General features: G+C 48.8%; 11 protein-coding genes across 11 annotated transcripts; 6 read left to right on the plus strand and 5 right to left on the minus strand.

Annotated features, from left to right (window-relative positions):
• Positions 1-168: 168 nt before the first annotated feature.
• Bathy12g01840 (predicted protein) lies at positions 169-4,704 on the minus strand (the record flags this gene model as incomplete). Its single annotated transcript, XM_007509895.1, has 1 exon — positions 169-4,704. The coding sequence occupies one exon, from the start codon at positions 4,702-4,704 to the stop codon at positions 169-171; it is 4,536 nt and encodes a 1,511-aa protein (XP_007509957.1).
• A 451-nt stretch (positions 4,705-5,155) lies between these two features.
• Positions 5,156-6,175, plus strand: Bathy12g01850 (unnamed protein product; the record flags this gene model as incomplete). The annotated part of the gene is made up of 1 exon (XM_007509776.1): positions 5,156-6,175. The coding sequence occupies one exon, from the start codon at positions 5,156-5,158 to the stop codon at positions 6,173-6,175; it is 1,020 nt and encodes a 339-aa protein (XP_007509838.1).
• Positions 6,176-6,294: 119 nt separating this feature from the next.
• On the minus strand, positions 6,295-7,032 carry Bathy12g01860 (predicted protein; the record flags this gene model as incomplete). Its single annotated transcript, XM_007509873.1, has 1 exon — positions 6,295-7,032. The coding sequence occupies one exon, from the start codon at positions 7,030-7,032 to the stop codon at positions 6,295-6,297; it is 738 nt and encodes a 245-aa protein (XP_007509935.1).
• Positions 7,033-7,434: 402 nt separating this feature from the next.
• On the plus strand, positions 7,435-8,617 carry Bathy12g01870 (predicted protein; the record flags this gene model as incomplete). The annotated part of the gene is made up of 2 exons (XM_007509792.1): positions 7,435-7,602; positions 8,018-8,617. The coding sequence occupies 2 exons, from the start codon at positions 7,435-7,437 to the stop codon at positions 8,615-8,617; spliced, it is 768 nt and encodes a 255-aa protein (XP_007509854.1).
• Positions 8,618-9,063: 446 nt separating this feature from the next.
• Positions 9,064-10,914, plus strand: Bathy12g01880 (tRNA (5-methylaminomethyl-2-thiouridylate)-methyltransferase; the record flags this gene model as incomplete). The annotated part of the gene is made up of 1 exon (XM_007509779.1): positions 9,064-10,914. The coding sequence occupies one exon, from the start codon at positions 9,064-9,066 to the stop codon at positions 10,912-10,914; it is 1,851 nt and encodes a 616-aa protein (XP_007509841.1).
• Positions 10,915-11,186: 272 nt separating this feature from the next.
• Positions 11,187-12,602, plus strand: Bathy12g01890 (unknown protein; the record flags this gene model as incomplete). Its single annotated transcript, XM_007509691.1, has 1 exon — positions 11,187-12,602. One exon carries the CDS (start codon positions 11,187-11,189, stop codon positions 12,600-12,602), a length of 1,416 nt encoding a protein of 471 aa, XP_007509753.1.
• Positions 12,603-12,790: 188 nt separating this feature from the next.
• On the minus strand, positions 12,791-14,716 carry Bathy12g01900 (predicted protein; the record flags this gene model as incomplete). Its single annotated transcript, XM_007509851.1, has 1 exon — positions 12,791-14,716. The coding sequence occupies one exon, from the start codon at positions 14,714-14,716 to the stop codon at positions 12,791-12,793; it is 1,926 nt and encodes a 641-aa protein (XP_007509913.1).
• A 307-nt stretch (positions 14,717-15,023) lies between these two features.
• On the minus strand, positions 15,024-16,220 carry Bathy12g01910 (unknown protein; the record flags this gene model as incomplete). The annotated part of the gene is made up of 1 exon (XM_007509826.1): positions 15,024-16,220. One exon carries the CDS (start codon positions 16,218-16,220, stop codon positions 15,024-15,026), a length of 1,197 nt encoding a protein of 398 aa, XP_007509888.1.
• A 146-nt stretch (positions 16,221-16,366) lies between these two features.
• On the minus strand, positions 16,367-18,100 carry Bathy12g01920 (predicted protein; the record flags this gene model as incomplete). The annotated part of the gene is made up of 1 exon (XM_007509921.1): positions 16,367-18,100. One exon carries the CDS (start codon positions 18,098-18,100, stop codon positions 16,367-16,369), a length of 1,734 nt encoding a protein of 577 aa, XP_007509983.1.
• Positions 18,101-18,373: 273 nt separating this feature from the next.
• On the plus strand, positions 18,374-19,240 carry Bathy12g01930 (exosome complex exonuclease RRP41; the record flags this gene model as incomplete). Its single annotated transcript, XM_007509682.1, has 1 exon — positions 18,374-19,240. One exon carries the CDS (start codon positions 18,374-18,376, stop codon positions 19,238-19,240), a length of 867 nt encoding a protein of 288 aa, XP_007509744.1.
• Positions 19,241-19,641: 401 nt separating this feature from the next.
• Positions 19,642-23,187, plus strand: Bathy12g01940 (glycosyl transferase family 2; the record flags this gene model as incomplete). The annotated part of the gene is made up of 1 exon (XM_007509908.1): positions 19,642-23,187. One exon carries the CDS (start codon positions 19,642-19,644, stop codon positions 23,185-23,187), a length of 3,546 nt encoding a protein of 1,181 aa, XP_007509970.1.
• Between the last annotated feature and the right edge of the window lie 22 nt (positions 23,188-23,209).

A 23,209-nucleotide genomic window follows, 5' to 3' on the forward strand; every position in this document is an offset into this window, starting at 1 on the left:
TCTCGCTCGCGACGGACGGTCGTCTCCGTCCCGCTTCTTTGTACTATTATACATATATTTTAGGATTAGCTGTTAAGATACTGAATACCTTAGTACTATTTATACTTTTACACTATATAAACTACTACTACAAACTACTACTCTATTATTATTGGATAAATTCCATCATCACGTCGTGCCGCTTTTTGGTGGAAGACATTCATTGAAACAGCGCTCGTACGTGTCCGCGAGCGTTTCGTCTTTAATGAGTTTCGGTTTCTTTTTACTCCCTTCTTCTTCTTGTTCTTCTTCTTTGTCTTCTTCTAATTCGCTGGTACCGTCGAGGATGGTGGTGCCGTGGATAGACGTGTCGTCCTCGGAACTTCGAGTTGTGGTGATGGTTTTGTTGAGAGGTGGTTCAGATTGGTCTGGCGTCACGTCGTCCGACTGTTGTCGTCCGCCGTCGGCCGCCTCGGCATCCGCGCGCCGATGTCGTAAAATCGTCTCTTGAGATTCCGAACCTTTACGCTCTACTCTTCCTTTTTGTTGTCGCAGATCCAGTTTCTCCAAACGATTTTCAATTGTTAACGTTTCGATGTTAACAACACCGGCATCTTCATTTTCTTCTTCAATTGTAGCGAGTGAAATGATCGATGCGCTCTCTGCCTCTTTCTTCTTCTTCTTCCTGGTCGCGATAGCATCCAAGGCGGCTCGCGTTTCGAGACCGTAATCGATAACGTCAAGATCGCCATTCGCTTGTCGTCGACGCGTGATGCAATCTGCGATGCTCACAAACGCACGAGGATCCTCGTAAAACGGTGGTATTTTCGAACACATGAGTTGATGCTCAATCTGGCGCAGTTTCTTGTCTTTCAATTTCCCCTCACCACCGGAAGCGCTAGCCTCAAAACCGAAGCGATCATCCCCGTTGGACGATTTTAAAGCCGCTTTGGTGAAATCAATGCACGCGCGCCTCGCTTCTTGCGCTAAATTTGCATCCTTTTCTGCGCGCTTGATCCACTGTTTCTTTACGCACCGCTCGCGAAAATACGCCACTTCGAGGTTAGCAGTTAAAGGTTTCATGAGATTCGCGACTTTCACCTCGACGTGTTTACGCACCGGCGATATAAACGTTCTCATAAAAAATCGCTCGGCGTGCGAACGCACGGTGATCATAGCTTCTGAAGCAATCATCAAGATGATTTCGGCATATTTCTCTGAGAGAGACATGCGAAGTGTGTCCGCGTAATCGTCTTCTTCGCTCATCGCGTTGAAAGTTTCATCCACGTACGACATAAAAAGTTCGTCGTAGACGTTGAGAAGGTGATTGGCAGCATACATGTAAGACTCGCGAAGTCGCTCCTCGAGATCCAACCTTACCGATCCGTTCGGAACTAAGATCGGGAAGAAGTTTTTCGGAAGTTGAAAGAATTTTTGAGCGTCCAAAGATGACCGAGAACGGTTTTCGGTATTACGTCCATTCTCGTTCGTCGATACCACCGAAACCTTTACGATAGCTTCACGAACTTTCGAACGCACGATAGTTTCCAACGGCGTGTTCATCCCAGTTTCTCTTTGTCGCTCTTTCTCCTCCAAGATCTCCTCTGGGGTCATGTTTACCATGCGTTCGGTTTGAACCCAACCGGTTAAATCGTTGTCGTTTTCACCCCCCCCGTAATCTGCCGTGCGAGCGACGAGGAATAATTCTCGCAGCGCCGCCGAGGACGCCTGGTCTCGGAAAGAAGCCACGGGTTCAGACCGCGTTTCTCCTTCTCCAAATTCTTCATCGCTGGAGTTGTTCCACCTTCGAATCCATATTTCCACGGCAGATTTCGCCGCTATTCTCGACCACTCGTTTATCTTTTGCGATTGACAAAGAATAGCACGCGCGGCATCTTTACAAGTTTTCGAGAGCACTTTCTTATCCGTTTCGTATAAATCACCAAAATCTTTCGTCTTTCTCAACGGCAAATCTTGCAATTTTTCGACGATGAAATCGAAAGCGCACTCACAATCGAAAGAAGGTTCCGCGTGTATGTATCGTTGAAACTTGCCGATGATTTCATCGCACGCTTTAATCGCTACGAGACTCGCTACGCGAGACGCTTCCGTGCCGCAACGAGCGGCGACGTCTTCCGCATCCTCGCCAAAGCACTCATACACGGCATCCTGTAAAGCTCTAGCTTCGGTATCCGGGCAATCGTGAATGTATGCAATCGGCGACGCTTTTGCAACAAAGTAGTCGAGTACTTTCGATGCCAAATCGAGGGTAAACGCGGCGCGTTTCACCGCATTTTTGGGCAGAAACTCCAGCAAAGCGCGATCGATTCGAGCAAATCCACAAATTTCGTCGACGATGGCGTCGATTTTGTCGTTGCCGCTCTTCTCGTTGTCGCCACCATCATCTTCAATTTTTTCATCAATCAACTCTTCGCGCAGCGTGTTCACCCAAGATATGCTCAAAGGCACAAACGTCCACGATTGGTGCAAAGCCGCTCTTCCTTCTGGCTGACGAAAGCGAGCGCCCAATTCCATCGCGGTTTGTAAATCGTCGTCGCCTCCATCGCGTTGCTTACTTCGATCAAAAGTAGCCTTCAAGGCCTTGGCAAACTCGCTCAACTCCGGTGGTGAGCCTCGAGTTTGCGTGATTTCATCCAAGAGTTCATAAAAACGTTCGTTTGCGACGATTGCCGCGTTGTCTCTGTGTACTTCGGAAATCGCTGCCTTAGCCGCGAGACCAGTTGGCGGCCTCGCCTGTAGGCGTTTTTTTTCCTCAGTGTCTTCGTCGAATTCGCTTTGCTCAGGCGCTTCGAGTATGGTAGGTAACGATCGTTTCAGCAAATCTTTGATTATGGTCTGTAAATTCGATTTACTTTTATCGTCGTCGATCGTCGTTGCACTTTCGTCGTCCTCGTTAGTATTCTCGCCTTCTTGGCTTTCGCAATCCATCCGCGAGTTCGATCCTTCACCAATGTCGGACGATGGTTCGCTCGAGCCACCGTCATTTGCAAGTACAATCTCATTCAGACCCTTAATTTTATGCACAGCTTTACGCCAAACCGTGTCTAAACCGTCAAAACATCTATCCCCTTGCATGACCGAGATGATTTTAAATCGATCGGGATCCTCCGTGAACTTTCTAAAAAACTGGCTCTTCTTCAGAGCTTTTGTGACATCTTCCGGTAATCTCCTCGCATCAGCGACGATAAACACCACATCCGCGTTAGACAACTCTTTCCTCAGTTGCTGCATTCGCGCTGGATCAGCCTCGCCTGCGCCAGGCGCGTCGACAAAAGTGAGTCCGCGATAAATAGGATTAACGCACGGTAACGTAATCGTGCAATCGCGAACGCATCCCCAGCACCCGTGCGTGGTTTCCTCGCGCAAAGTCGTTCGAAGCATCTTCACGCTAGCCTCGAAATACGCCATCGTCTGTTTTAAATTCTCTAGAGCTCTGTGCGGAATAAACGTAACGCTCGCGCCGAGTCTATCGATTAATATTTTAGGGATGGTCACGTTTTCGAGTTCAACGTCGTTCAAATTCGCCGCGTACGGCTCGTGTCCCGTCATCGCGCACGCCGACGCCGCTTCCGCGTTTAACGAACCAGTCGCGTAATCTATGCACGCGTCGTAATACGCCACTTCGTATCTCTTGCTTTCCTCTTCCTCTTCGCTCAGTTTCCTGTCGTGGAAATGCACGTCGTACCTCTTCTCCCATTCGTCTTTCTTTTTGATCTTCTTTTTCAATTCTAAAATCTCTCGCAAACGCCGAACTCTCTCGTACACGAACTGACTCGAGTGGTACCGAATTTCCAGCTTGAAGTAATCGCCTAAAGTTGCCGCGCATGACACCGAAGTCGTGTCACCAATGTCGCCCTCGCAGAGCAAAAAGTCGTTCTTCTCGTGGACCTCGCCGACTTCCTTAGGCGCCATCTTCTTTTCGATTTCCTCTTCGTCTTCGCACACTGGAATCTTCGCCGCGTATTTTTTCGTCTCCTCCGATTTCTTCCTCCTCTCTTCCTTTTCTATTTCTATTTGTCTCTTTCGTTGTATTTCTATCGTGTTTAATTCTTCTTTATTATCTTCGTTACCGCACTGAAGCTCTATCTTCGCTTGCTCTTTAGCTTTTCTCACCGACTCTTCCAACGTCTCCACGTTCCTCGAGGCTTCGTATTCAATCTTGTCCAACTTAAATCTCTCGTATTTGATATAGTTTTCTAAATCATCCTGTCGATCCACCATGAAAACTGGTACTTCCTCGTCGGAATCGTCCAATGAAATTGAGTTCGCTCCAATCACATACCCTTGCGCTACGTCTAAAACCATAGCGTCGATATCATCTTCGACGCCATTCTTCTTTAACGGAGACTGGAGCATTGGCGGTGGCTCGTCTTCATCGTCATCCTCTCGCGCGGTTTCGTACCCACTCACCTTCTTCAACTCCTCGTCGTCATCGTCGTCATCGTTCTCACCTCCTTCCACTTCCTCTCCCTTTGGAACGCACGCTCGCCTTAACAGTGAATTCACCACGTGCGACTTCCCCACGCCGCTTCGTCCGAGAAACACGCACCGCAGTTGCATCACTTCATTCGACCGCGACGACGACGGAATGAGACGAACCCCGCGAGACGCATTCGCGTTCGCGCATTTCACCAACTCTTTCGCGCACGCGTCCAAAGCGTTCGAAGTTGTCGCGCAGAGAGACGATTTCACTCGAAAATCCATCGAGAGTTGTTCGAGCGATGTGACATTTTTCTCACCACCAGACCCATCAAAATCGTTGTGAGAACGAATCGCATCTCTCGCGCGTTCGATTTTCGGAAGCACAGATTTCTGTTTTTAATAATAATCAGAGGGAGACAGACAGAGAGAGTTAAAGGGAGAGAGAGACGAAAGCGTCAGCGTGCGGACGACGAGAGAAAGAAGAAGAGAGGGACCTCCGAAAAGAAAAGAGTTACGAAAAATTGCATTTTGGAAAATTTCCACGACGACGTAAACAACAACGACGACGACGACGACGACAACAACAACATACGCTTACCTCTAAAACGCTCAGCAAATGTTCGACGTTTGTGTTTGAAGACGACGACGAGTTCTCCTCCTTTCGCTTCTGTCGTCCTCGGGATCTTCTCGCCATTATTTATTTCATTTCTATATAAATGGAGAGTAGTATGTAATGGAGATTTTTAAAGAAAAATGCTCGACACAAATACTACACAATAAAATGGTGGAAATCGAAGAAGTGCACCCCGAGGAACGAGCGCGAGAGGAGGAAAAGAAGGCGAACGATCGCGGTGGTAACGGTGGTGATGATGGTTTTCGAGCGAGAACGACGGGAACGCGTGAATCTGCCGAGGACGAAGAAAAAGAAATCATCGCTTTGGCGACAACTCTGAAATCCAACGGGAACGAGAAGTTTGCGACGAGTGCGTTCGGGGAGGCGCTGAAACTGTACGACGACGGGGTCGAGGTTTTGAGCAGAGAAGGAGAAAACGATGATATCGACGATTCGGACAAAAGCGATGAAGACGATGGTGATGTCGATGAAGCGACGACGAGAACAACAACAAAAACGAAAGGAACTGAAAAAGAAGAAGAAGACGAAGCGAAGAAAAACAAACCATCAGATGATACGGAAAAACGGGACCCGACGAAAAGAGAGGTACTCCTGGCGACGTTACACGCCAACGCCGGAGCGTGCTTGATGAAACTCGAGAGTTTTGAGGAGTGTGTTCGTAGGTGTTCGAAGGCGATAGCTTTACATCCTCGGTACGGGAAAGCGTACGCGAGGCGAGCGCAGGCGTACGAAAAGTTGGACGACGTCGAGCGAGCGTTGGAGGATTACGAGAAAGCGGTGGCGATCGAGGAGAAAGAGAACGGAGAGAGCGAGGATGCGAGACGGAGGATGAGAAAGTCCGCGCACAGAGAGAAGGTAAACGCGTTGAAACCGAAAGTAGAGGAGAAAAGAGAGGAGACGAAGAAGGAGATGTTTAAGCAACTCAGATCGCTAGGCGATATGGTTCTCGGGAACTTTGGTTTGAGCTGCGATAACTTTAAAGCGGAAAAGGATGAGAATACGGGAGGGTTTTCGTTGAAATTCGTGCAAGAGAAAGCAGGTGAAACGAAGACCAGGGTTATCAACGAGAATGATAATAATAATAATACTAGCGCCGCTGCTGCTGCTTCTGCAAAGTAAATTGAGAAGAAATACATCAAACATACAAGCGCATCCAGCGGAGCGCTTCTTCTACATCGCGCGGCTAATTTTCTCTACTACTATCGCTACTACTACTGCTGCTACTCCTACTGCTACTACTACTCGGCACTCGGCAAACTCATCAAACTTCTGCACCTCTTCTCGAACGCTTGAATTTGCGTGTTCGCCACGTCCTCGAAGAATACGCTCAGCGCCGCCGCGTGCGCCGAACTCTTCACTTTGAACGCAATCTCAAAGTCCACGACCGTGGAGACGTTTTTCTTTTGTCTCGTCAGCTTTTCTTCATTCTCTTTTCTGCTCTCCACGTCGTTCACGTCTTCCTCCTCTTCCTCTTCCAACTCTCGAAACCTCCACACCGTTTTCATCTTCTCGAACAAGGCCCCGCCGCCGTCTTCCTCGTTCGACTTATCTTCCGCCGTGACTTTCCTCGGCCGGTCCAATGTCACTCTTGACGTGTACCTTTCGTTGAACACTTTAAATCCAATCTCAAGTTCCGCCTCGAATCGGTCTTTATCTATTTCATGCGTCACTTTCGATCGTCTGCAGAACGGTAAGAACTCGTGATATTTATTCACGTCCGCGACAATGGCGAAGAGTTCAGCAGGCGCCACGTCTCGAACTATTTTCCGAGACGAGAATTTACGTTTTAACAACGAGGAGGAATCTTCGTCGTCTTTTTTATCCTTCTTCTCGTCCGAGGATAAAGAGGAGGAAGAGGACGCGTTGTTCTTCTTATCACCACCGAACAAAGCATCTTTCGCGGCCGAGAATATCGTTCTTTGATTCGATGATGATGGAACTTTACGTAACGGAACTCCGCACTCGAGAGACGACATTTTGTGTTTTCCTTCCGGAACGTCCAAAGCAAAACCGCGACGAAGATGACTCCTCGACGACGAGGACAAAAACGTAAAAGACGAGTTTTGGGTGGAGAAGAAGAGAAGAGCTCCTCGTGTTCTTCGCGCGGTGGTCATCATCATCATCGTCATCATCTTTTAATCCTCCTCCTTCTTTTGAAGCTCTGACTCTGACGCTCTCTCTTTTCTGCCTCTCTTTTCCCTCGTCTTTCACTTCTTTTCAAAAAGTGCAGATGTTTTTGTCTCAGTGCGGAGTGAAAAAAGAGGAGGAAAAGAAGATCGATCCAAAAATCAGAGGAAAATCTTTTCTCTCACCAACACAAGAGCGCAAAACATCATCATCGTCCTCATAACAGCACGCAAAAATAAATACTAATAATAATGGCTTCTATCGTCCAGTCCATCCACATGAGCGCGAAAGCGTCGGTCGCCAAGACCGAAAGCTTGAAGCGACAACGTTCCGTGAAATCGGTTTCGCGAACTTCGAACGTGACCTTCGCGTCCAGCGAAGAAACGGTCGACCGAAGACACGCGATGTCTTTGTTCGCGGTACGCAAAAGAGAGATGCTTTTTTTTTGTTTTTTTGTCTGCAATTCGGTTGCAAAACTCTTCTCTCTTCTTCGAGTGCACGCGATGATGATGCTTCGCGTGTTCGTTTCGAAAGAGCACAAACCCGACCTCGATGCGAACGCTCGATCGATCCGACGGACGCGTATTCGCGCGCGACGACAAAATCCTCGAAGCAATACGCATTTCGATTTTGAGAAAAGAGGGGGTTGAAAAGCAGCAGCTGATCGAAATCGTTTGCTCTCGAATTTGTTCTTCTTTTGCTTCGAGAGTTTTTGGGAGCGAAAACGAGATTTTATCTCTCGTATCCACCAATTTCCTCTCTGGGTGAATCATCGCTTTAGCGAACAAAAATCTGACCAAATGTATTTCTCGGAATCCTCCGTTTTGAACACAGGGCGCGGCCGCATTGACCGCCGCGAAGCCGTCGTTTGCCGCGTACGGTGATTCTGCAAACGTTTTTGGTGGCGTTTCCAACACGTCGGGCTTCATCCCGTACGCCGGCAACGGGTACGCGTTTTTGCTCCCGTCCAAGTACAATCCATCCAAGGAGAGACCGTTCCCGGACACGGACTCGTATTTCGAGGATAACTTTGACCAAGTGTCCAACATCTCGGTGATTACCACCAAGGCGAAGGGTAACTCCATCGAATCGTACGGTAAGCCGGAAGCTATGTTGGCTGACTTTGGCTACTTGTTGGGCGTCCAATCGTACGCCGGCGAGACCAGATCCGAAGGCGGCTTCGCCGCCAACAAGGTATCCACCGCGGCTGTCTTGGACGTTTTCACCAGAACTGACAAGGGCAAGACGTTCTATATGTTTGAAATCTTGACGAGAACTGCGGATGGCGACGAAGGGGGACGTCACCAATTGATCGCCGCGACGGTTTCGGACGGCACGTTGTACATCATGAAGTTGCAATCGGGCGACAAGAGATGGTTCAAAGGTCAAGAGCGCGACTTGAAGCAAACGTGGAACTCGTTCACGGTCGCATAAATATATTAATTTAACGCTGAGCATAAAAGAGAGAGAGAGAGAGAGAGAAAAAGAGAGAGAGAAAAAGAGAGAGAGAGAGAGAGTAAAAGAGAGGGGGCGAGAGAGTATTTTGTAGACATAATAATAATAAGGAAAGAAGCAAAAGAGTTTGTTGGTTCGGCGAAAATACACGCGAAAGAAAAAAAAGGAGGAAAAAAGGGAGAGAACCCGAGAGAGAAAGAGATCACAATAGCTACTACCTAGAGCGTGGAATCCTTCCCGCCTCCTTGCTTTCTCTCTTAGAGAGAGAGTTCTTGAGAGTTTTTTTGTTGTTGTTGTTTTGAGCAGCGGACTACGCCGGTATATTTTGCGAATTCTTCTTCCTCTTTTTCTCTTTCCTCCTCACAAACTAAAATGCATTCTTTTTCTTTCAAGCGAACCAACAACACCTTCTTTTGCCTGTGATGATGCGCGCACTTCTGCGCCCTTCCCGGCGACAGTGTCATCATCATCAGCACATGCTTTTCCTTTACCTGCGTCGTAATCGTCGTCTTCAAACCTCGTCGGTCTCTTTTGATGAGAAAACAAATCGAACCTTTTGGGAGGAAAAAAATCATCATCGTCAACTGTACGCTCAACTTCCGGAACGCATCAAACGAGCAGTTTTGGCGCAAATCCCTCGAGATTTATTAGCATCATCGAAGACGAATAAGAAAACAGTCGTGGCGGTCGCACTTTCCGGAGGCGTGGACTCTTTCGTCAGCGCGTGGTTGTTGAAGAACGCGTTACAAGCAGCAGCAGTGGGAGAAAAAGGAGAAAATATCAAACTGAAAGCAATCTTGATGAAAAACTGGGACGAGCGCGAGGAGACGAACAGCGAATGCCTATTCGACGCCGACCGACGGTCGGCAAAGAAATTGGCGAAATATTTATCTATGGACTTGTACGAGGTGGATTTCTGTCGCGAGTATTGGCAGTCGGTGTTTTCGCCGTTTACGGAGAGCGTGGAGAGAGGCGAAACGCCGAACCCGGACGTGTGGTGTAATCGAGAGATTAAGTTTGGGAAACTGTTAGAATACGTGAAAGAGGAAGAAATTGGGGCGAAGTATTTAGTGACTGGACACTACGCGGAGATTTGGAGGGAGTACGGTGACGACAATATCGAGCAATCGTCGTCGTCGTCGTCGTCGTTGAAAAGAATCGAGTTGCGTCGATCGAAGGACGAGACGAAAGACCAGACGTATTTTTTAGCCTCGGTGCCGTCAAAGGCGTTAGAAAGCGTGATTTTCCCGCTTGCGAAGTTGAGAAAAGCAGAAGACGTGATCGAGTTGATTGCACGGGATCTTTTAGGGAACGTGGCGAACGTGTTGGACAGAAAATCGTCAGCCGGAATTTGCTTCGTCGGGAAGAAGAGGAACTTTTCGGATTTCGTGCACGAGTACGTCCAAAGAGATCCGGCGTGGTTCGTGGACGTTGAATGTATAACAGAAGAAAATTCGTCATTAATCGAGAAGAACAGTATTGGTTGTAGCAGTAATAGCAGTCGTAGTAGTAGCAGTCGTAGTAGTAGCAGCAGCGGCATCAGCAGCGGCGGTAGCGAAAGAGGTGGCCTCGAAGGAAAGGGCGATTCTAACACCATCGACGAGAAGTACATCTTGGGGGAGTGCGAGAGCGTGCACTCCGTGACCGCGGGCCAACGCGCGCGCATTGGCGGTCTTCCCAAACCGTACTTTGTCGTTGGAAAGAGCACAGAAGAGAAAGGATCGTCCAAAGTGTACGTGTGCGAAGGCGGCGACCACCCGGCTTTACTCACAAATTGGTGCGTCATAAAGGACATCCGCTTTGTCCACGAGGACGACACAGACGCCCTCAACTCGTCGCAACAAGTCCGCGTGAAAACGCGCTACGCCTCCCCCCTCGTCCCTGCGACGATAGGAATACCACCACCACCGTCTAACGCGGCCTCGTCGTCGTCGCGACAACAACAACAACAACAAAAAGTGTCTCTCTTCTGCCGCTCGGCGTACGAGAAAGCGACGACAACGCCATCGCCATCATCGCCATCAACAACAGCAAAGTCTTCTTCTCCTTCTTCTTCTTCTCCACCTCTCCTCCAAATCACCTTCGCGAGTCCTGAAAAAGCCGTCTCTATCGGCCAAGCCGTCGTTATGTATCACCACTCAACCTCTCGCGTCCTCGGCGTCGGCTCCGTCGCCTACCACGGACGCACCGTCTTCGAAGAAGAAAAAGAAGAAGAACAACAACGCAGACAAAAAAGACAAAGTGAGAAAAAAAACGACGACGACAAAGAGTCGTAAAAGAGTAAAAGAGTAAAAGAGTCGTAAAAGAGTCGTAAAACAACACCAACAACACACATACTACTGTTTCCTTTTTGTATTAAGAACGAGTAAAGTAAAATCGAGTGGTACTACTTTTTCGTATTTTAATTGGTCGACATTTTTCGACAAAAATTCGACCGAACTCTTCATTAAAAAACGGTTCTATCTCCCCAACTTTTAACTTGACCTGTCTGTCTGTGCTTCTTGGGGCGTAGCTTTTGATACAGAGAGTTTAAGACAGAGAAAGAAAGATGGGTACTCTCGACCTGGAACTCGGTCACAAGTCGTGGTCGTTCCTGTTCTATCTCTTTCACCACTTCCCTCGTTTGATGCTCGGCATCGGCCCGGATGCCGTTTTCGTCTGCATTGGCTACGTGCTCCGATTCATGAATAGGATGGGTCTGAACCGAACGCGGATAATGATGTCGCACGGGTGGACGTACGATAAAGAAGAAGGTTTTCGATGTCCGATGAGCATACGAGAAAGGTTGGTGAACGCGTGCGCGAAGAACGAAACCGCAGAGGCGGCGGAAATAAAGTGGGAGGATAAGACAAAGGAAAAGTGGAAGTATTGGAGTTACGCGCAACGGAGAGAGTACGAGTTGTGTTGCGAAATCGGAGAGTTTGCGAGTTTAGGAATTAGCACGAAAGAGCTTAAATACGACGCGACGTTGTCGTGCTTGGGAATGACAAAAGTTATGCGCGTTTGGCGAACGGATGAGGATTTGCGGACGTGCAAGAGATTTTGTATTTTGCTTCCGTTTACCGGCGACGAAGGCTTTTACCTCAGGAAAGATAGGAGTCAAGAGCTGGTCGCGAAAGGAGTGTGTTGCTTGATTCCAGAGTTGCCGTATTACGGCAGTCGACGAGCTTTGGAAGGGCAAACGGAGTTTTTCATGAGATCTATTTCGGATTATAGCACTAAAGCCTTGGTTTCGTACGCGGACGTGGTCGCGTTGACGGCGCACGTGAAGGAGACGTTGGCGATGCACAATCACGAGAGCGGAAGTTTGGTCATTTCTGGATGTTCCATTGGTGGGTATTATTGCGTTCCAGCGGCGATCTTGGCGCAGTTGTTGACGAAGAATAAAAAAATGAGGAAGAGTAAACGTTCGGTGAATTTGAAAATTGGCGTTTCCGCTTTTTGCGGGTGGTTGAGTTTTGACAATTGGTTTCAAGACGAGGAAAAAATGCCCATGGCCGTACTTCTGACGAATTTAGAAATGTTGGCGAACGTAAGGATGAGTTCTTTAGATAAGATGCCCACGAATGTGCGCGAGGCGTACCTCGGGGCGATGAAGGAAACCAATTTGAAAAAAAAACGAATTAAAATGCGCGAAACTTTGGCGTTGTTTTTGGACGATATGGGCAGTTGGAGTCAATTCGAGTGGAGGATTAAGAAACGCGCGAAGGAGGAAAAGACTGAGAAGAAGCTTTTGAATATTGATGGCATATTAGACGCGGTGAGTTTTGCGCACGCCCGTCACGATAAGTTTATCCCGTATTCGAAGGAGAAAATGGAAAGAGAACTCGAGCAGGTGAACGCTTTGTCGAGAACGAAGCCGATCGTGGAAGTTTTAGAATGCGATCACATGGTGGCTATTTCGCGTAAAGGACCAGCGATACCGTTAATATTGGACACGTTCGATAGAATGGTGTATGAGTGAGAAATAAAAAAAAACGCGCCGCTCTTGTCGTTCGCGCGCGTTGTGTAAGAAAAGGCATGTGTTTTACGAGTTGTGCTGTACGTGTAGTTCAATTCTTGTTTATAAAAATAAGAAATTGATCTTTAGTATTAGTGTTAGTATGTTGTTGTTAGTATCATCATCAAATTGTCGTGTTGTTCTTTAATGTTTTATTCCTCTTTCCCGTCTTTCAAAACCTTCGCCACAAACACGACACCAACGCCAATCGTTCGTTTCGTCCACTGCTTCAATGCAACCCTTCTCTTCTGTCTGTTTTCCTGACGCGTTCGCACTCGCTCTTTTTCGCTATCGGTCAAGGATGCCGCGGCTTGGAATTTCAATTTCTCGCGTTCTTCCTTCTCTTCGAGTCGATTGGCGAGTTTGCGAAGGCCGTTTCGGAGCATGCTCCGTAAAAATCGAGCGTTTCGACGCAAGTGTAAAGGCGTTTCGCGAAGGCGGCGGCGCTCGGCGCGCTCTTCTTCGTCGACGATGTCCGGGTCATCGTCGAAGAGATGATGTTGTTGCTTTTGTTGTTGTTGTTGCCCGCGTTCTGCTACTAGGTCCGTATCGCTATTATTATTATTACTATTTTTCTCCCCGCCGTAGTTGTTGTTGTTGTTGTTGTTGTTGTTGTTGTTGTTGTTTTTGTTCAAACTCGCGTCGTTTCCTGGCTCTCCTAAACTGTTCGTGCTGTCGAAACTCTTCACCGATTGTATGCCACCCTCTCTCTCCAGGCGTTTCCGCATTCTTATCTCCCTTCTCAACTCTCTGTGAAACGACAGCATATACTCATCCAAACCTTTCGCTGCGGTCATGTGGACTAACTTCCTCGGCACGCCCGGCGCTTCGCAATACGTGGAAACCAACATCGCTCCATTTTCAACCTTCTCACCATTCTTCCCTCTCGGCATGTCGTCGTCAAATTTTGGCTGAATCAAACTCGCCGCGTATAAATGTTGCACGTCGTACCCACCTCCGCCTAATTGTACTTGCGTGTGTTTCTTTTTCTTATAGGCCTCTTCGCTTCCGTTGGCGTCGACGCAGACGGAAATCGTCGACCGAGTCACTTCGTCGTGCCAGACGCGCCGAATGCCGATGTAATCTCTCGGTGCCATCAATCGAGGGTAATTAACGCGCCAAAATATCAAATCGCACTCTTTCTCTTCATCTCTCGCTAAAATTCTACTCGTCGTGCTGGAATCGCCCCAAACGTTTCGTCTGTGCTCATCTAGTTGCACTTTCGCCACGACATCGGCGTCGATGTTATCGATGGCTATTTCTGTTTTGATCCGCGCGATGTGCTTCCCGTGCGCGCGAGAAGAGGTGGACGTCGAGCAATACATTCTGTATCTGCAGGGCATCTTCGCACTTTCTATGCTCCCGGTGTGAATCTTCTCCCAAACGACGTCCTCGCGTTCGGTTAAATCCGCCGCGCTATTCTTCCTTCCGCTGTTATTTTCAACCACAGATTCTACAAACGCGTTTTTATGCGTCTCGTTAACAATACCGGCTAGATTCAAGGACATTTTCGGAACAGTCGTGCTCGCACTACCGCTCGTCCAGCTCTTTTGTTTGTCCACTCGGAGAAGAACCGTCGTCTGGTCGCTCGACGACGAATGGTGTTGAATGAAATCCCTCGATCCTAAATCGATCGAGCGTCTCAACAATAAGCTCGCGTTGTTGCTGTTCGTACCGCAACGCGATGATGCTCTTTTCCTCGAATGCTTTATCCTTTCCTCCGAGTTCTTTTTCTTCTTTTTTATACTCTTCCTCATCCATCCACTAAACAGAATTGTCTTCTTCGCTCGCCTCCACCCCATCCGCGCGAGTTCAACCACCACGGGTAACACAAACCTCAGCAACACGTACACCACGAAATACATTTCCAAAGCGACGGAGGCGTTGAACCTAGACCAGTAGTTTCCGCGGAGTAAAATCACGGCAACACTGAGGTAGAGGAGTAGTAATCGCTCTCGGATGTGCGGTAAGATGTGGAACGGGAGGTACTCTTCTTCTTCTTCTGAATCTTCCTCCTCTGCTGAGTCATCACCGTCGCCGTTTTTTTTTTCCATTCTATCCGTCGTCGTCGTTTCCATTTTCGCTTTCACGTACGCGTGAGAAGGTTTCGGCGACGCTTTACCAACTCGCGGTTGTCGCTGTTGTTCTCGTTGTTGTTCTTGCAAAACGGCGGAGGAAAAGGCGTCCTCCGATATTGGTTCCATCGTCAGCTTTTAAGGGGGATGTGACTGCGGTTGAGTCATGATTTTTAGTGTGGATTTGAGTGAAATTTTCCTCATTCGCTCTCGCTGTTGCGCCGGTGGTGGTGTTGTCTTTAGTAGTATTAGTATCGTTACAATCGCGAGATTTGTTGCTAAGTTCTATATACCGCGTTTACGCGCGTTTTTATGCGCTTTTATTTGTTTCTCTGTAAGTTTTGCTACGTTCAATCTTTCCTCGCTTCCCGCATGTTTCTTTTTCTCGAACGAACATCGCCTCGAAGACGTCGTTCAAATCTCCTATTTTTGCGACGAGTTTTCTTCTCGGATGCGAGGAAACGTCGAAATCGTACGCGTACGATTTTTCTTCTCTAGGTCGACGCGTTAGATCTACGACGTCGGGATCGTCGGGCGTTTGTTTCAACGTCTTCCCTAAATGTGAGAACAGTATTCTGGCTTCGGTTTCGTTGGCGATGAGGCAGTTTTCTTTTTCGCTCTCGAGCGGAGTGCGCGCGGACTCGTGATGGAAGGTTTCGCAGTTTCGTTGGAAGAATTCGGGGTTGTCTAAGGACGTGGATGCGTCCTTGAGTTTGTTCTTTGATGCCGCGGTGGAATACTGTAAAAATGTCATCCGCGTCTTTCTTCTCACGTCTTCCCTCTTCCTCCTCTCAATCGTACGTACAAATCCTCCACCAAACGTCTTCAACGCCATCGAAATGGACGTACTCATACATCGCCCCGTATCAACACACGTCTTCTCATCAACGTCGTTAATCATAAAAGCACCACCCGCGCCTTCAAACAACTCTCCGAATATCGCGCACGCTTCTCTCGCCGCCAGCGAAGCTTCTCTTCCGCAGGCTAAAAAATGAATCTGCGTCTCCAAATCAAAGTCCAACGCGTCCGCCGCGACGAGCGCGATATCGCAAACTACTCGTCTTAATCGTTTTCTTCTCTTTCTTCTCGAAAAGTCGTCGTTGGTGTTGTTAAAAGCGTTCTTCAAATCATCAATATCATCATCATCATCATCATCATCCGATGACGTTGATGAAACTTCTTCGTTCAACAAAACTCTTCTTCTTTCATCCAAAAGCGGCACGACCCACGTCTCCGTTTGCGGCAAGTTAAACGCTTTCGCGTATCCAGCCAACGCGTTTACGCTCTCCGCACGATCCGTCAAGAGTAAAAGGAGGTTATTGGTTCGTCGGTGCGTTGTGCACGGCACTCTCTTCGCATCTGTAAACGTCGTCCTTAAAACCTTTGCTTCTTCGTCTGAGATTCTTTTCCCAAGCGGCGAAGCTTTGGATGATGATTTTGGCGACGACGATTCAGACGACGACGTGTCAATGCGTATGGCATCAAATCGAGAGTAATCGATGGTCATCTTTCGTTAGGGCCATCTGTTGTTGTTCATGCTTTTGTTTTCGTCGTTCATGGTGTTCATGTCGCGCAATTATTAGTATTCTATTGTGTTGTAGCATTATCAAGACTTTCTCTAAATATCCAAATCTATGTACCGAGCGGAAAGCATCATCTGAACCTGCTCGAAGCAATGTTTGCTCTGGCAACACCTCTCGTCGCGATATCTTGTTCCCATCTGCTCTTAAACTTCAAATACAAAACCATGCTGCCTCGAGCGTCTTCGGATGGGTCGTGACCGAGGACACTTTTTGATGTCGTTTCCCCGTTTGTTTCGTTCGTTTTTGTCGTTCGTTGAATGGAAAAGTTGCAGTGGATTTTCACCAACTTTCTCAACTTTTGCGGTTTTTTGAAATGCGGCGGGCGTAAGATTGGTTTCCAAGTCGCCGTGTCGCGGAGGAGTTCTTTCGGGTAAGTCATTCGGAGGACCTCGAGGTCGTTTTCTAATCCGTGACCGGTCATGATGATTTTGCGTCTTCTGTCGGTACCACCGCTTCCAAAAAGTTCCACGACTTTATTCTGAACCTCCTCAAAACTCGGCGCGTCGCGGAGATGTACTTCCGTCAATCCCGACCATTGCGTTCGGTAATCGGTCACGGTTTCCGTCGGACGACAATAGCTCGTATACACCACGTTCAAGTGTTCATTAATCACGGATACTTGACCTAACACGCTCTTCACGCCGCCTAAACCAACGCCTACCATCTCGCAATCCAACGCGAGACAGTCGGTGATGGAGAAATCATCGTTGAGCGGTATCGGAGGTCCCGAGCGTACTTCTCGTTGCTTGCGTTCTTTGTCCTCTTCCTCTGCATCAAAGAGGTTAATAATCCGCCCGTTTCGAACGACGCGCAACGCGCCCAACCCAAACGGTCTCCTTTTCGCCATCCTCTCGTAATATTCTCTCTCCTCCTTTTCCTCTTCGTCTTCTTCGTCGTCCTCGTACCTCCCTCTCCTCTCGCTCGGAGTAGAATTTGACGGCGCTTCTTCTCCTCTGCCTCTCCTCCTCGCGCCCGCGAACCGATACATCGCCACCACTATCCCCCAAAAGCTCCCTAGATTCTGAAACACGTCCGCGCTACTCTTCGCGCCAAAATTCGCCAACGCGTCCGCTCGCGCGTTATTCATCCTCGCCGTGTACGAGGATCCTTGGTTCTTCTTTGATCGAATACTCCCATTATTCGCATTCCCTTCCGCGTGCGCCTTCACTTTATGCACCACCGTCCGCCCTTCTCGGGAGAGTAACGCCCAACAGACGCACCTCAAATACCACCTCGTGTTCCCGTCTCTCACGTTTTCGACGACGCTCCCAAAACTAGGATTCCTCTTCTCTCCTCCTCGAGATTGATTTCGAAAACTTTCCGCCGCTTTCAACACATACCTGGAGTCCGTGTACACCGTCAGTCTTTCTCGCCAATCGTGCCTCAAAATGCACGCTAAAAACGCCAACATTTCCGCGCCGTTGCTATCTTTGCAGCTGGATTTTGACACCGCGGCGGCGAAGTTCAATCGATGCCCCGGCGAGTAGTACACGGAGACACCTCCTCCTCCTCTTCCTTTGTCGAACGATAAAGACGACGAGGAGGTAGTACACGGTGTCATCGACGCGTCGATGTAGCAAATGCCGTCGTCGTACTCATCGTCGCGTAAAATCTTCTTGGCGGTTCCTTTCCGAGTATTTTTATCGTTCACGTGTGCGCTGAGTAAAAGTCGTTTCTCTTGCACTTTATCGGGAAAGAAATAAAGCGCGGAGAATAACGAAAACACGAACTGCACGAAGGAAACGAAGTTCCAGAGCTCGTCTTTTATGATTCGTGTGTGTCGAGAGAAGCACACCCGCACCATCATTCGCTCTCCTTTGTTCTCTGCGTCGTTGGGGGAATTTCCTCTCCGCGAGACACACGTTTCCTTCAACGCTTTATGCGCGGAAGTCTTTCGAGAAGGACGCGAAAAAAAGCCGCTTAAAAGGACTCCACGAGTGCGCGCACGTCATCGCATTGCGCGTCAGAATAGTACTTTAGATCCTTTCACTCGGATATCTCGCTCGGGTTTTGTTGCGCTTCATCGCACGACTTTCACTCTGCGGAATTCCCTCATAAAGAAGCGAAGAAGAACACCATGGAATACGTCTCCTTGGAAGGCTTGCGAAACGACGGCCGCCGTCCGAACGAGTGCAGACACACGTCCTGCGCGTTCGAAAATCCAATATCCGCGAACTCGTGCTCTGGGTCCGCGGAGTTTACGTTCGGGCAAACGACTGCCGTGGCGGCGGTTTTTGGTCCACATTCTTCCCTGAGTACGAGTACGATCGATTCTCTGTCGATAGAGCGGTTGAAAGTGACCGTGGAAATTACCAGCGCGGCGTTTGGAATGGATGCGATCCCAAAGAAGCGAGCGACGAACGCGGCGACTCTGATGAAGTCCTCCAAGTCCTCTCGGAAAAACAAAGAATTAGCGGTGAAGTTTGAGCAGATTTTAAGGTGTTGCATAGACGCGAAGCGGTATCCTCGATCGGAGGTGTACGTCTCGGCAGCGACGATAAACGACGACGGCTCGGCATCGGCGGCGTTGTTCAATGGCATAGTATTGGCGTTAGTGGATGCAGGAATTCCAATGTTGGATGTGTTCGTGGCGGTGTGCGCGACGAGGTTGGACGGCGAAACGTTGTTGGACCAAAACGAAGTCGAGGAGAGAGGGCGAGGGGTGGAATGTTTCGTCGTCGCGGAAACGAAAGAGAGAAGGAAAACGGACGGATTGCAGAAAGGAAACATCGGGTTCAATTCGAAGATGAACGACGACTACGGCGACGACGACGTGAAACGAATCGTTTCCTACGACATCAGCGGCGGCAAGTTGGCGCCCGCAGCCGTCGACGACCTGCTTCGCGCGTGCGCGAAAGGCTGCGACGAGGTCTCGCGCGTCGTGCGCAAAGCGATGAAAAAACGGCTCAGAAAGCTCGCGAGCACGACCAGGAACCTCGCGTGACATAACGCAGAAAAGAAGAGAAAAGAGCTAGAGAGAAAGAGAGAGAGAGAGAGAAGGAAATGTTCCTCGTAAAGTTTAGTACATTCGTAGACACCCGCAAGAAAGCGCATCATAGTTTTAGAAAGTAGTACACACACAGCAGCGTTTTTCGCTTGCACATGAATCCTCGTCCTTAAAGCGTTAATGTTGTTCATCCTCCTCTGGCGACTTTACTAAATCTCGAACATATGCATCGATTTTTGTGATGGATAAAAAATGTTCCTCTCGTTCGTTTTATCTTCAGAGTTCAACCCCTTCGTTAACACGCATAACACAACACACACCTTATTTAAGAAAGAACTGTTTATTAAAGGTGGTGAAAAGGCGAGGACTCAGACGACGTGCTCGTAATAATAACACTCATGCACGCCGGGTTACACTCCCGCTTGTCGTCGCACCATCAGCGCGGGAAACATAATCATCATCGACACAATTCGTCGTCGTTGGAGGAAGGATTGGCAAACTTGGACGAGACGACGAATGGCAACGCTCCTGCTCCTCCTGCCAGGACGAGACGCGGAAATTACAACAACAACAACACTAATTCCTTCTGGAGCAACGGCAAGAACGGAGGAGGACAAACGAATGCGTTCTCGCGGGATGGCGCGATTCCAAGCGTTTTGAGAGATAAATTTGGCACCCACACAGGAGGCAACAAGAACAAGACGATATCGGCGTGGAAGCGCTGGCAACCACTTTTGTTCGCGGCGATTTTAATCGGGTTTCCGTTATCTAACGCGGTGTTTTTTTTCGGCGCGCACGTGATGCCGACGTTGTTTTCCTCGGGGTCGTCGTCTGGGTTAGAGCAGAGCGGGATGATGTCGCCTGCAACGTCAAAGTCGCCGAAGTTTAGCGGGAAGCAGAAAGAAGGCGTGTTTGGCGCGATTGGGAGCGAGTACGAAGACGAAGGAGACGAGAACGAGGACGAGGAAGTTTCCGACGATTTTATGGAAGGGTACGACCACAAGAAGAATAAAAAGAAAAGTTTAGATAGAAAGAGAAAGATGGATCCGTCGACGACGGAACCGTTTCCGGCGCTGTCCGATTTCTTGGACCCGTACCGGGAACATTACGAATCGTTTTTCGATGCTTCCAGCGAAGCTTGGAGGATAAAGAAGTACGGGCGAATTTGTATAGTTTCGGATTACGTTTTAGGATTATCCACGGGTTCTGGACCAGCGACGGCGGTGACGACGTTAGCCGAGGAGTTGCACGAAAGCGGCTTCGACGTGACGATTTTGTACACCGGGTACGCGATTCATAAACCACCGGATGTAGAATTTTGGACTGGGTATTACACCGCGAAAGGGATTAACGTGATCGCGTTACCCGAAACTGGGGTTTCGTACGATGTTCCCGTAGACGTTGCCATTGCGCACAGAGTATTCATGTGGATGAATGACCAACAGTGGTACGATTGCGTCCATTTCTTGGATAATCGCGGAAGAGGGTATTTCGCGTTGACTGCGAAAAAACAAGCGTTAGCGTTTAAACACACCGAATTCGTCGTTCACGCGCAACAACCTCACTTGTGGTACAAAACAAACTCGCTGCAAACGTTGGACACGTTGCACGATTTAGTCATCGATTATTTAGAGAAAGAGCAAATGAAAATGGCCGATCACATCGTCGCGCCGAGTCAGTACATTTTGAAATGGTTCGCCGAACAAGGTTGGGAATGGAACAGAACGAAATCAACCAGAGTGCACACGAACCCGCTGCCGAAGTGGGTGAAATCGAAGAACAAAATAGCGCACGAAGCGAGCACAATCAACGAGATTGTCTTTTTCAGTCGATTCGAGTTGCGCAAAGGTATCGTTTTGTTTTGCGACGCTATGGACCAGTTAGCTTTGAGAGGGGACACGCAAATTATGAAAGGCGTGCGAGTAACATTTTTAGGCCACTTGAGCAACTCAGCGGAAGAAAAGTTGACGATTAAAGGTGGCGCGAGAGCGAGAGTCGATCAATACATTCGCCAACGCGCTAAGAAATGGTCGTTCCATTGGCAAATTTTGAAAGACATGGACGTGAAGCAAAGGTACGAGTACATCGAGGAAGGGAACGCGAATAATAAATTAGTCGTGTTGCCGTCCTTACTGGAGAATTCGCCGTACACCTTAGTGGAATGTTTGGTCATGGGTATTCCAGTGGTCGCCTCGGACGTCGGTTCGGCGCGCGAGTTTATCGACGACGACGACGCCGAGAGAGTATTGTTCGTACCAACGCCGAAACCGTTGGCGGGGAAAATCAGAGACATTCTCAAGAACGGATTCGTCCCGGGGAAATCGAAAATCAAACAAGACGTGGAAAAAGACTGGACGATTTGGCAACACCACTTAGTGCACCAATCTAAGGATTCCTCGAACGCCATGTCAACTTTACAAACGTGGGAAGAACCGCTCGTTACGGTGATAGTAGTCACGTATAACAACCCTAAGTTGTTGAAACAAGCCTTGCAATCGATTTACGAACAAGAGTATACGAAAGTTGAAGTCGTGCTGATTGATGATGGTTCCACGTTACCGGAAGCGCAAGCGTATTTACGTGAGATCGACGCCGAATTCAAACGCAAAGGGTGGGTCTATTTGCAACAAGACAACAGAGGTCCCGGGGCGGCGCGTAACAACGGCGCCAAGCACGCGCGCGGCGAGTTCATAATGTTCATGGATGATGATAACTTTGCCAAACCTAAAGAAATTGCCACGTTCGTGTCCGTTGCCATGCATACTAAAGCGGACGTTCTGACTTGTACGAATGAATACTTTTACGGATTAGAGTTACCCGGAAATAGACCGCCGATTGGACGATGGGTTCCGCTCGGCGCGGCTACCACCGTCGGCATGTTTCAAAATCTCTACGGAGACACGAATGCCATGATTCGACGAAAAGTCTTCCTCGATTTAGGCGGTTTCCCTGAAGATTACGGTTACGCTCTTGAAGATTGGGAGTTGTTCTCTAAATCTGTCTTGGGCGGTTATAAACTTGAATCCATTCCTTCTCCGCTGTACTGGTACCGCATTCGTGATACGTCGCACTCTCACGAAACTGCGAAATATGGGAACGCCGCGCGTACCATCCGTCCGTACCTCAGACAAATTCCTCAAAAACTCCATCACATCGTTCTTTTCGCGCAAGGCATGAAAGATTCGCACGACGTCGCTGCCGGCCAACTGGAAGAACAAAACGGCCAAATGCGCGACGTTCGTAAAATGTTGAAAACGTTAGCTACGAGTCTGAACGATTTATGCGACGATGGGTTAATTCCAACCACCGCAAAAAACCAAGTCGAAAATTCGCAATTCGCGTTAGACGAAGACGACCCGTCAATCGTCGAATCTCCATCGTACGAGCGTCTGGAAGAGAAGAATAAACGTTTCAAATCCTGGTCTCCGTTCGCGGACGGATACAACATCGATAAACGAAACGGACGCATCTCCGAATCCTCCTCGGACACTCGCGCCTTGCGCATGCAAAACCCAGACTGGAAAGATGCTCGAGGCGCGGTTCAAGAAATCCACTTGCACCAAAAAGAACCGTCCGCGGTGATCATCTCCGGTTGGTCGAAAGCCCGCGACGTCTCCGGCGCCTCCGACGGCGGCTACTCCATCTACGCGGACATCAAGTTCATCGACGGAAAAATGATGTACGGCTACTCCGTCGCCTTTGACGTCGGCACGCACACTTGGCAGTTCAAAGCTGGAGTCATCGATCCAATCGTAGCCATCGAGAGTATAACCTTATACGCCATGTTTCGTTGGCACGCCGGCACGGCTTGGTTCGACGACGTCACGGTGTCCTCCTTGAAAGAAGGTTTGTGCGATTACACGAAATTGACTTTGGAAGGGTTAGGGCCGGATAAAGGAAACGGTGGGAAAATTGGACCTGGTGGCAACAGAGACGAGTTATAACGTCTAGCAGAACAACGCCGCG

The sequence above is a fragment of the Bathycoccus prasinos genome (genome assembly GCF_002220235.1).
Source record: "Bathycoccus prasinos genomic : Chromosome_12".
Classification (NCBI taxonomy): Eukaryota; Viridiplantae; Chlorophyta; class Mamiellophyceae; order Mamiellales; family Bathycoccaceae; genus Bathycoccus; species Bathycoccus prasinos.